The 12,961-nt window shown below is 39.8% G+C and overlaps 1 protein-coding gene across 4 annotated transcripts in view; it reads left to right on the top strand.

Annotated features, from left to right (window-relative positions):
- Positions 1 to 12,961, top strand: part of HMCN1 (hemicentin 1) — a 192,255-nt gene that overhangs the window by 63,008 nt on the left and 116,286 nt on the right. For all 4 annotated transcript variants that reach the window (XM_035333229.1, XM_035333227.1, XM_035333228.1 and 1 more), the window contains exons 11-17: positions 141 to 416; positions 7,299 to 7,440; positions 8,499 to 8,626; positions 9,348 to 9,461; positions 10,194 to 10,352; positions 11,043 to 11,237; positions 12,172 to 12,270. In XM_035333229.1, the coding sequence (XP_035189120.1) occupies positions 141 to 416; positions 7,299 to 7,440; positions 8,499 to 8,626; positions 9,348 to 9,461; positions 10,194 to 10,352; positions 11,043 to 11,237; positions 12,172 to 12,270 (1,113 nt within the window). The remainder of the gene's footprint in view (positions 1 to 140; positions 417 to 7,298; positions 7,441 to 8,498; positions 8,627 to 9,347; positions 9,462 to 10,193; positions 10,353 to 11,042; positions 11,238 to 12,171; positions 12,271 to 12,961) is intronic.

The raw sequence follows: 12,961 nt of genomic DNA, 5'->3' as shown, positions 1-12,961 counted from the left end.
AACTAAAATATTAACCAATATTACAATTGTTTTGCACTGTAGCATACTTCAAGTTATTTACCAAGAATCCACCAGTGAAGCAAAGGTTCCCAAATCTTTTTTTTCCTTATTTTGTTTTTTATTCTGTTCTTTCTACGCAGAGCCTCCACCCATGATTCAGGTTCCTAACAATGTCACGGCTGTCCCTGGTGAAGCAGCCATCTTGACCTGCCTGACATTAAGCACCGTGCGTTACAATCTCACCTGGCAGAGGAATGGCAGAGATGTGTGGCTGAAAGAGCCCCTGCGGATAAGGGTGCTGAGCAACCTGTCTTTAGAGGTGAAGACCGTAAAGTTCACAGATGCTGGCAAGTACAACTGCATCGCTTCTAATGAGGGTGGATCTACCACAGCATCTGTCTTCCTTACTGTACAAGGTAACAAGAAAACTGCCTATTAAGCTTCCTCTGATGTGGTATTAACTTGCTTCATCTTTTTTTGTGAACTGTCTCTCATAGTGACTTTTGCAGTTTATGCCTGTTGATGAAACAACTTAGAGACTGGTAGAAAGTAATGTTGTTCTTCCTTGTTTTAAAATATCGGTGCAAGTCACCAAACATCACTTGTGCTCAGTTTGTGACACTGCCTCATGCTGTGGGCTTCTACAAACCACGATTTGATACCTCTTCTGAAACTGCCAGCTTAATTCTGCTGTGTATCTGTATAGAGGCTCAGGTATCTTCATTGTTAGTGTCTCCTAAAGTGTAGAGCACAAAGAGGTAGCTGCAGTCAGACTTTGTTCTTGTTTGTGTATGTGCACACACATGTTCTTAGCAGCATCAGTCCCCAATATTTGTAGCCGAGCCTGACTTTGAGAAAAGTTAAGGACTGCATTTGTGATTTTTTTTCCCTTTCGTGAAACTACAGTTACACATGTGCACTTAAATTGGTAAGAGTTTCTGTGTTCTTCTGGATTATTTTATATCTCCTTAGAATAATACTTCTAAGTGTTTCTATGTATTATTGTATCTGTCATCTTGTGTCATTTAATACAAGCTAAGAACTAATCAAGGTTTTATGAAGGACTGGGTAAGATAAGGACTTTCAGACTATGTCAGGACTGAAGAAGAGGCCATGGGTTGAGACCAAGCAAGCTCTAGGTCCATGTTGTTGCTTCAAATCAAGAACAAACTTGAGAAAATAATAATAATTAAAAAAAAGTATAAATGCAGTAATTTGAATTGGGGCTAATTCTGTTGAAATCTGAAAGTACTTCAGATTTGGTTTTGACTGCCTTGGTCATGTGGAGGTTTGAACCTTGGTTTCCTAGCATGTAGTCTGTGGCTAAGAAGAGTCAGAACTGCAAAATGTTACAGAAAACTATTCTGTCCCATATTTTTAGGTTTTGGCTGTCTTGATAAGCTACTTGTTGGTGACTCTGACAGGATTTCTACTTGTTAATGATATTCTGAGCAGAGAGGGTACCTTATTAACTTTGTTGCTGTAATCCTACTACTTTATTAGCTAATGGAAAACTTAAAATTATGGAAAAAAAAAGAATTTCCTGCATTAAGGTGCTCTAAAAGAAAGAGGTCAAAAATAGAATTGTAACACTTACTGACGGGATGCAGCTCTTCATGTAGGAAGAGTAGGTTGATCTGCCAAGGCAGAATAAATAGGTGTGTAATCAATTATGCAGGACCTGTTACAAAATGTAGCGGCGAGGTGTTTCTTCACTGCTCTGTCTGTATTACCATTTGGATATCTATGACTGAGTTATAACTGTTAAATTTCTAGTAAGTTAAAGGGGAAGAGGGGGAAAACCATGAAAAAAACGCAGCCCCTACACGTTTGGAAAACTGTTTTGAATTCCACAGCATTTTTCCATCAAGACAATCATTCAAGCATGTCAAAGGCAAGAAAAGTGCCCCCTCCCTCATTCCTCTCTTCCTGGGATTTAGATTCTGCCCCTAAGGTCTGTAGACCAGCTGGGAGATTTAACACGATGAGCAAATTACATCTGGCAGGTTTTTACAGTAGAGCTAGAGAAGTTTAGTGCTGCCACAGCAGAATATTTAGTTTCAAATCTTTTATATATGTAGAATGATCATATCAAATAGTTGAGAATTACATTTTGGCTGGTACTGGTATTGCTAACAGGTTTAAAATGTGCCTGAGATAACCTTCTTGGACAGTTTATACAGGGTTAGTTGGCAGTCTAGGAAGCATTTTCTTCTATTTCTGATGAAAGATGCTTGGAGTAGAATAAAGGTAGTAGCAAATGTAGCAAACACTGAGCTGCAGCTGAACTCAGATTCCTACGGCAGTGTCTGTCTCATGGTGTTTGGAAAATGTAATCTCCAGCCAACCTTTTGAATGGCTGTATGCAGAAGCTGAGTGGTGTCAGGATGGTTGTATGTGTATTGTTTTACATTGCTTGAACCAAATGATTTTTACCAAATTTCTGGAGGTACTCTGATGTATGATTAACTGTGTTGTGCACAGCCCATTCTGTTTGTTAGGGTCCAGAAGAATATTGAAAAGAATGGTTTATAGTTGACAGCAAAAGAGTCAAGGATGGCTTAATGTAAGAAGAAAAAGCTGAAAGGGGTTGTAATGTTTTCCTTCTGAAAGAAGGCAATTTGTGGTCTTATTAATAAATAGAGATGGGTTCATGCTTTATGTAGCTGCATGTAATTCCAAATGTCATATTAAATTCAGATCAGATCCCTTTATTATTGTTGGCACCGATCCAATACAGACCTCTGAATTTTGGGTCATAAGACAACAAATAATGCTTTCATCCCCATTTTCTTTCTGCAGTAGGAGTTAAGGCAGAGGACAAATGTTTGTAGCTCTAAAAATAATCCAGCGTCTGCTTTACAAGTGGGTTGTAGTAAACCCTTGTTTTGAATAGAATTGTTTTGATTTTTTTTTTTTTTTTGGTATGATAGCTCTCCTGAAAGGGAATGTTCATCTGATTTTTAATTTTTTATGTTCTTTTTAGACCAGCAGCTGTACAAATACAGCCTGATACTTGAATGGCAGTTGATTTGTTTCCCCCGTTGCATGTTCTGTGTTGGCTGCTATACTGAGCCATGACTTGTTCGTCACCAGCACTGAGCCCAGCTGGCCGAACGTCCCGGTTAAAAACTGTGCCTGCCTGTGGCATGGCGCTGTGCTGCTCGCAGCAGGCTGAAGGGTCTTGGAACTTGTGGCCTTTGAGATACTGAGTACGGTCTCCTGGGCCTCCTAGGGTTGTGTTGGTGTTGATTCAATGCTCTGACTTCTAAAGCGCACCCTCAGTTTTGGATGTTATTACAAGATGGATCCACAGAGTGAATGGCTCAACTCCTCTCAGCAGGTTGGATTTGTAACCTGTTACCCCTGTAGCACTTCCTGCTCTAAAAGGGGAGGAAGTAAAATGCAGTTAAACTTTCAGCACTTCTTTGATGCAAAAGACAATACTGTCTGAAAGAAAAAGAGCTGAATCAGTAGGTGTCCCTCTGCTAGGTGCTGATTGCCACTCACAGCCGGCTCAGAGGTGGTCACTGAGCTGCCCTTCAGAAGCGAGCTTCCTGTGCGGGAGAAGCAAATCAGCGGCAGGGTCAGAAACTGCCTGAGCAGCCCCTCTCGAGTTCTCTGTAGCTCAAGAAAATCAGTGAGAGTCCCAAAGTTTGCTCATCTGCTCCCTGCGCTGTGGTTCCTAAGAGGTTCTTGTCTGCATTCAGGGAAAGGGAGCCGATGGGGCAAAAAGGTTTGCGTTATAAGACCAGTCGCTGACAGCTTGTTTTTATGACTTGGCCTGAATTTATTATTCCAGGCATTTCTTTTGTTAAAATTCCTTTGTGATATCCTCTACAGATCAGTGCAGAAGTGGGACAAACAAAGCTTTCTCATCCAGCTAAAGATATCTTCTGGTTTTCCAAGTCTCTTCTGTATCATTTGTCACAAATTCAGCTAAATAAGTGATGATTAATCTCTTGTAATTTTTGTAATATTCAGATTACGCATAGTAGGGAGAGTACTTACTGCAATGAATTTGAGTTCAGACTTGATGAAGGATGAAAAATTAGGGAATTAAATAAAACAGGATGTGTTAAGTGTCATGCATCTTAATGAGCAAGCGCATGACGTCAAATGAAAGAGATTATTTTCTAGTTGCTCTCTCATGGAAAGTCTAGCTCTTTAGAAGAATTTTTAAGAGGAGATTTGAAGGAGCAGAACCAAATTTAGAAATCAGCATTTCTAGATGTATGCCGACCCACCCAAACCTGTGTCTCATTGCATTCCCTGCAAATCCCATGGGAACTAGCTTCTTGCAGGGTATTTGGCCTCTGTCACTGCAGTAGTTGTAAAAAGCACAAGCAAATGATTAGTTTAGTCTCCACACCAACCTTCCTTATTTTCAGATGAATTACATGGGATCTTTGTTTAAAAGGCTATATGTATATATATAATTTTTTTCTGCAGACTTGAATGGGATGAGTATGGTAGGCAGCTTGCGCTTCTCCTGCCCACACACAAATCTTGTCCCTTCTGGTACAAACAACAAAGCAAAAGAAATCAAATTGTCCTGCCATACAAGAAAGCCAATTCTGTGCCCCTGGCTGGCTTTTGAGCAAGAAAACAAGATGGTTAATTAGTGCTGACTGTGGCCTTGGGGGGCCTAGGGGGTAGCTGGAGTATTACAGCTGTGTCTGTTGAGTTCTTTTAATTAATTTAATAGCTTGTGTGTTAAATATTACTTGCGCCTTCTTTTGCTCACCTGGTGCTATTGCAGTGTGACAATAACTGGGCGACAGTGTCACAGCACAGTGCGTAACTGCTGTCTGAAACAAAGAGCTTCCTAATATCAACAGGAGCGCAGGCCTTCCCTAAGACCAAAGCATGCAGAATATCTCCCAGTGTTTCTTGGCAGGATTTAAAACAAAACAAAAATAGCTGAGAAAGCTGTGCACGTCCTCAATCACTTGAGGACAATCCTGTAGCCTGCATCCATTTCTTGCCTCTCCCTACCCCCTCGTGTCTGGATTTGATCCCGGTATTACTGACGCTGCAGCTTTGCCTTCCTCTGGTGCCTTTCATCCAGAGTTCTGGAGGATTCAGACCCTCACGAGACTCTAGAGGGGCTTTTCAGGACCCTGCAGAATCCCCTCTAGAAGTGAAAATGAAGCTGGGGGAGGTTAACACCACAAATTTAAGAAAGAAAAGGATGAGGCAGTATGTAGATGCATCTGTGTTTAGTTTTGCAAATCTGTGTGCAAATTAGTTGCTGTTTATTACTTAATTTTTTCCTTGCCTTTGGCAGTGTGGCTGTGTGGTTTTGCATGCATTTTTACAAGGATCGCAGGATCCTTGACACGCTGACACGTTCCCTCTGAAAGCAGAGGCCGCAGAGCCTAGCACTGGCTCTGCTCTCCCACGGCACCCGCTGCCAGACCACGGCCAAAAGCCTTCCTCAGCACAGCTCCTGCCTTCTCTCGACAGAGGGGCTTTATGTGTGGGATGGGGGCCTGCAGATAGGTTTTCATGAAATACTAACAGACGTGAATTAATCATGAAATCCAAAGCACACAGCGTGTTGCAATTGTTTTAAATGAAAGTATACTACACAGGTTAAATAACAGTATGTTCGGGGCTTGTATGCTGATGCTACCGCTAATATATTTTAAAACTATATATGTATATTTGATAAATTTTAAAACTATTTTTGTGTTCCTTGGCAAACTTGCTTTCAGATGTAGTAAGATGCCCTGTGGGACAAATCAGCCTATAGCAACTGGGATCAAGGTCTTCTGCTGTTCTTATCTGTGCCCTGAATTTGATGTTTAATTTCTCATTGTCTCCATTGCTCCATCAGCACTGGAGGCACTAATTCCCTCTCCCTTGGTGTGCTGAAGCTGCTGGGGGCTCCAAGTTCTGCAGGCAGAGGCAAGGCAGGCTGCACCATGGGGTGGGAGCCCTGTGGTTGTGTCAGCAGGTTTTTAAGTACCTGTCATTGCACCACAGGGCTTAGACAACAGTCTTTCTCCTGCAATGATTGTCCGAAGGGCGTGTTGTTAATTGTTTCGGGGAAAGAAGTTGCTTTGTTTCTGTTTGCATGGTGATGGGCTGAACAATGAAAGATAATGCTGTAAAGCTGAAAGTTGCCTAGCATCACACCTTTATGTTGTCCATGATGGATTATGCCACACACAAATGCATTGTGGGTGTACTGGCTGTTGCACGTGTTTTCCTTAGCAGCAACAAAAACGTCAGATGCGTCACCTGAGTCTGTAGGAGGCTGTAATTCCCACAGACACTAATGAAAAAGAGCTATGGAGAGCAGCCCTAGATTCAAGGTACCTCTGTGTACGTGTATCCAGCGTCTTTTACTCTCCAAAAAGAGAGTTAAGCTTAGGATTTTCTGTCTAAACTTGCTAGTAAGAATCATCTGCAGAGGAACACACAGTAAAACTCCAGCAGTGCCTGATGAAGGAACAGGAAAGCTCTCCAAACAAAGATCTAGCAGCCAGTGTCATGCCTGAGTAAGGTGAAGGAGCAACAATTCCTACTACAGGGCGCTACTTTTTCTTACGTTGAGTGGTGTAGATCTTTTCCTTGCTGCTAGTAGGCAAAATCATAAGTACCATAGAAGAAAATGTCAGTGATCACAGTGAACTGTTTTGGTGGTCTTTATTGAGATAATCTGTCTAAATAAGTGGATGAGTTTGATGAAGCTCACCAGTCTCTCTTCTTGAGAAAATACAGCTGAAGTCCCTTCTTATTTCAGCCTGGCCTCATGATCTTGGTGGGTTGTGTTGGTGAACTTTGCTCATTTCTGGTGGGTTTTTGACAGAATTCATGCCCACATGTAAGAGCTCCAGATTCTATATCTCAGAATGAAGCAAACTGTGTAGACGTGAATTCATGTAGCCTGAATCCTGAATTAGTAACTTCTTTGTAAAAGCATGTGTGTTTTATGTGGAGGAAGTGGTACACTGTGGTACAGAAAAAGAAGAAGGGAGTGGTCTGTGAAAAAGGATTGCTAATTCAAGAAGAAACTCTTTGAATAATGTTATAGGTAGGAGAGACTTTAAAAAACATGTTATCACCAGAATATTTTAGTACAGTAATTGACCTTATTAGTCAGTTCATGTGTGTCTGATGGTCATTATTTGTGCTAAGTGGAGGCAGTTGTAGGGAAACAATCAAGTGACCTTTATCAGGACTGTTTTCTCACTATAGAACTGTTTCAAAACAGAAATAAAATGATTGTTGTAGTATGTAAGCACTTACAAAACCAATCCTCTTAATTGCTGCTTTTCTTCTAATAGAACCACCTAGGGTTGTGATTTCACCTAAGAATCAGACTTTTACAGAAGGCTCTGAAGTGTCCATCAGATGTTCTGCAACAGGTTATCCAAAGCCAACAGTAGTATGGACACACAATGAAATGTTTATTATTGGTTCATACAGGTAGGAATTAAATTCTCTCTCTCTCTCTCTCTCCCTCTCCCCCTTTCTCATGTATGAGAAAGAAGTTCTGAAGATTACTGAAATATTCTGACTTTCTTCCACAGGAGCCTGCAAGTTTAGGAAAAAGTACCTCAACTGTCATCTTTATAACTCTTTAATTTCAATTACCTCACCTCTAAACTAGAAATACTGTGATTAGCACCTCCATGTCCTTCTTGTAGTGAGAGGCCCAAAACTGAACACACATTGAAGGTACGGCCTCACCAGAGCTGAGTACAGAGAGGGACAATCACTTCCCTGGTCCTGCTGGCTGCACTGTTCCTGATCCAAGCCAGGATGCCGTTGGCTTTCTTGGCCACCTGAGCACACCACCCGCTCATATTCAGCCAGCTACCAACCAATATCCCCAGGTCCCTTTCTGACAGGCAGCTTTCCAGCCACTCTTCCCCCAGCCTGTAGCACTGCTTGGGGTTGTTGTGCCCCAGATGCTGGACTCGGCACTTGGCCTTGTTGAACCTCATAGAGTTGGCCTCGGCCCATCGGTCCAGCCTGTCCAGACCCCTCTGCAGAGCCCTCTTACCATCGAGCAGCTCAACATTCATGCCTAACTTGGTGTCACCTGCAAACTTATTGAGGGTGCACTCAATCCCCTCATCCAGATCATCGATAAAGATATTGAAGAGAATTGGCCCTAGTACTCAGCCCTGGGAGATTCCAGTAGTGACTGGCCTCCAACTGGACTTAATTCCATTAACCACGACTCTTTGGGCCTGGACACACAGCCAGATTTTAACACAACAAAGCATATACCTGTCCAAGCCTTGAGCAGCCAGTTTCTCCAGGAGAATGCTGTGGGAACGTTTTTAACAAGATTTAACTCAATTGTCTTCATAACATGCATTGACTTCCTCTAACAGAAATAATAATACCAAGTTTTTATGTTATTTATCATGAGAAAAAGCAATACCTGTTTGTAAACCATCTGCTCATGCTGCTGCTGTTGCTTGGAGTGTAGATGTAACACATTTTTCTTTGGTTTGTCTCTTATGTATTTCCAGGTACAGGCTGACCCCAGAAGGCACCTTGATCATAAGAAAGGCAGTTCCAAAAGATGAGGGAGTTTATGGTTGCTTGGCAAGTAACTCAGCTGGGACAGAGAAACAGACATCCACCCTTATATACATTGGTAAGTAAAAGAAGTAATGTAGTGAAACTAAAAAAGCAACCTAATACAACATCAGGGTGGTGTAGTTAAAATTTGTGGTACTATGCAGCTCATATTTGTAGTAATTTTCCAGAGCTCTGGAGAGATTTGTCCCTTTTGTTTTCTGTTAAAATCCGAACAGTATTGTTAGGATGCATTAGTGGCTTTCTGTTTCTTATGCTGTTTATAAAATAAAATAAAATAAAATAAAATTGAATACTAGTGTAGGGTAGATGTGCAAAACTGAGTAGGTCTTAGGAGAAGGAATCATGTTTCTGTAAATTCCTGTAGTGTGCTTAGCCATCTGAAGTCCTAGTCCAAATCATGTCCTCTAAATACTATCCTATATTTTAACAAAGTACTTAAATTCTTAGTGACCAAACTTTGGCTCAAGAGGGAGAGAAAGGCTTTGAAGCTTTTTACTTTCTACATGGTTAAATTCTTCCAATTCTTTCCTTCTATTCCTGCATATTCTACATAAGGTCCAGGTGTTCTGGCATTCCGAATTCTACTTTTTTTTTTTTTTCTTTTTTTCTGTTACCTAGTATTTATCTGTCACCTCACATGATTTTAAAGCCTGTTTGATTTTTAGTGCAAATATTTTTGTATACCAAGAGAAAGTTAAATCTTTCATCATTTACGTCTTAAAAATGGTGAATGCTTTAGATGAGGAACTCATTTTCTCTCTGTTGTTTCTTTATAGAGGGCCCAACATTGACTGTAGTTCAGAGTGAAATTCTGGTTGCTCTTGGAGACACGACTATCATGGAGTGTAAAACAACCGGAATCCCACATCCCCAAGTTAAATGGTTTAAAGGTGCACTTCTTTGAATTATTTACTTTAACAGCAATGTTTAGAACAATCATCTTGAAAGGACTTTATTTCTCTCAAAAGCTTATGTAGTATTTAACCAGTGACTGACCTGTGAAATTCTCTAAATCTAGAAGATATGGCACTTAACCTCTCGCTCCTGTTTAAATATAGTGAATGAACTTACCCTAGCATAATTAAAAAGAAAAAGCCGTGCCTCTTTTGTGCTTAACTAAGCTTCATGCTTTACGCTTCATGCTTAGCTATATGCTACAAAAATTAACAAGACATCTTTCAATGTGTGGGCCAATTCTGAATGTTACACAGCAGTATTATGGCTCCTGCTGAGCTTGAGATGTAGCAGAGCTGTTCTCTAGGTTTTACAGAGTTCCCAGCTTGGCATGGAGCTGGCAGACAAGTGGCAGCCATAAATAGTCTCTAATTAAGTGGCTGCCACAAATAGTCTCTATTACAGCCTGGCATACTGTCCTAATACTGATCGCTGTCCAAAGCTACTTCTATTTATTTTTCCCTTGTAAAGTAAATATAAATAAAATGGGATTGTGTATAATGCAGGAATGAATTTTCCCACTGAGTTGAATGAAAATCAGAGTATTATCTACTGAATGAATACAGTCAAGTTGTGAACTAATCTCAGTCTTGGACATAGTTCTGTAGGAGTAATTTTGGTAAATACCCTGTTAGATTTCAGTTATTTTTTTTTCTGTCTGAACTTAGGTGACTTAGAGTTGAGGCCATCAGCATTTCTCATTATTGATTCGCATCGGGGTCTTTTGAAGATCCAGGAAACACAAGATCTGGATGCAGGTGATTATACCTGTGTGGCTACCAATGATGCAGGGACAGCTTCTGGAAAGATAACTCTGGATGTTGGCTGTAAGTAGCTTGCTATAGTGCCTTATTTATGTGAGCTTTTCTCACAAATATATGTGTACAAGTCTTTGAATAATTGTGTGTACTGGGAACTCCTTTTTGGTGGTGTTCACTGAGCTAAGTTGCCTTGTCCTATTTGGATTCCCAACTTCCCCTCACTCTTCTTCTGCAAAGCATAAAAGTTTTGAAGAGGAAGATAGAGCCAGAGAAGGAGGAAACTGTTCAAACCTCAACCTAACATAGTTCTTGTGTAGAGAATACATTATACTAACTTGAGTTACTATGTAAGTTTATTGTAACTTAGTTCTTCCTGTCCTCTTTTCCAAAATCTTGCTAACTGCCTGTGGCCTGACATGTCACGCCCCATTAAATGGATGTTCCTGTCATGTATGCTTTCTGAAACAAGGGGCAAAGCTGTTTGAAGGAGAGGAGGAACTTACATTCACATTCATATGAAAAGGGTGGCTGTATTTTCATTATTTTGAGATGTTTAGCCCATTTCTGACCTCCTTAATATCACCAAACAGCATGCAAGGCTGCTTTTGTGTGCTGTTGATAAAGTTAGGAATCTGTTGCTAGGATCTGTTGTACATAAATGGTAGATAAATGTGGGTTGTCAGTAGTGCAAGCAGAACCTTACTGTCATGTTACAACCTCAATTCACTTTCCGTACTCTTCTTTCTTCTTTCCCAGCTCCCCCAGTTTTTACACAAGAACCCAGTGATGAATCTGCTAATATTGGCTCAAATATCACACTGCCATGCTATGTTCAGGGTTACCCAGAACCAAAGGTTAAATGGAGGCGGCTGAATGGTGCTTCCCTTTTCTCGAGACCGTTTGCTGTTAGTTCCATCAGTCAATTCAGAACAGGAGCTCTATCAATTACTAGTAAGTAGACTAAACTTTATGAAGAAAAGGTGCCAAAGGGAAATATGATGTATAAAATGCATTTAAGTTGTTATGCTGCTATACAAATTTGCTACCTCTGTAAAAATACTGTATTTTGTCAGAGATTGTGTTTCTGATACTGATTTCATTGCTGTTGAGATGTATCATTTTCCCATGAATTTGTGAATTCTGTTTTGAGTAGTCTTTGGCTTCACTCTTTGTAGAAACAATTGCACTTTTATTTAAATAAATGTGGGTCATTGTCTGTGTTGATACTGAGGAGCCACAGATGATATTATTTATTTATTTATGTGTTTATGTATTTATTTATTTATTTTAAGAAGTGTTTTTAAACTTACAGTTTTAGACAAGTTCTAATTTCTGTAATAAGAATTCTGAGAGTGTCTTTGCAATTTCAGTTATCTGGAGCATTTCAGTCACCCATAGACTAAATAATGTTATTCTATTTTCTTAATCATGTCTTTTATTCCTCTCTAGACATAATTAGGATGGGTGAAGTAATTCCCGTATACTGTCTGTACAGTGTAGTAATTCATGTGTTACGTTGGTATCTAGTCAAATACAGACACACAATGCTGTATGTAGTAAGCAGTATACCACAGAAAATGCACTGTACGATAGTATGGATGTGTAAATAACTACTATATATTATTTATACACAGTAGTGTATACTGTATTAAAGTATATGCAATATAGAAGTGGTGAAAAGTATCATATTTGTGCCATGCTTTTTCACTGAAGCACTCATATAGTCATTGTTTCCCTACTTGGTGATGGAAAGGAATGATCTAGCAAAAAGAGAATACTTAAAAGTGACAGGTAAAAAGATAAGGTATTCATGTATTGCAAACTTCTCAGTATCATTTCAACTGCTGCAATCTCATCTTTCGTTTTTGTTTGTTTTCCCCTCTAGATTTGTGGGTCAGTGATGAAGGGACTTATATCTGTGAGGCTGAAAACCAGTTTGGAAGGATTCAGTCACAGCCAGCCACAATCACAGTAACTGGACTGGGTAAGACTGCTTCGTGTCAGTGACATCCGTGAAAGAAAGAGTGGCAGCATTTCCATACCAGGAATACGCTGTAGGAGGTGGCAGTCAGTGGTGTTTTTACAATACTTAGGATGTCTATGGGTTATGTACATACACAGGGGTATATCTATATATTTGCATCTGTAGCTGCATTTACATGTGTAGTTGGCCACACCAACTGAATCAGAAAATGTTTGCATGGAAGATTGTAATTAAATTCAGTGAATTTTGCACATTAGAACATTGTCTTTTTACTGGCTACAATAATATGAATGAATTCCAACTACATATTATAGCATAGACCTTAACAATTATTTATCTTGTGTTCTGTTTCTTATTGCTAAGTAAATTGATTAAGGAATGAAAAATCAACATAATGCTGAATGCTCATGATTGGTTTTCTGCCATTTAATTTGTATTTTAAAAAAAAAAGGAAAAAAAAAGGCAGCAATGAACTTGCTTAGGACAATATATTGATATAACTGGAAAGGAATCTTAGTGATCCAAGAAGACAATAAATGTTCAGCTTTGACAAGAGTTGTGCTATTAAGGAGTTGTTTATTATCTCTGTTGGGCAATTGGCAATAAAAGGAAAAATAATGCAATGGAATGTACACATTTGTGGGAGGATTAGAATGGATCTGTCTGCCATCAAAGAAACATTTGTTAACTT

Source organism: Oxyura jamaicensis, chromosome 8, assembly GCF_011077185.1.
Source record: "Oxyura jamaicensis isolate SHBP4307 breed ruddy duck chromosome 8, BPBGC_Ojam_1.0, whole genome shotgun sequence".
NCBI lineage: Eukaryota > Metazoa > Chordata > Aves > Anseriformes > Anatidae > Oxyura > Oxyura jamaicensis.
Note: the sequence above shows the minus strand (reverse complement) of the source record. Positions and strands in the feature narration are given on the sequence as shown.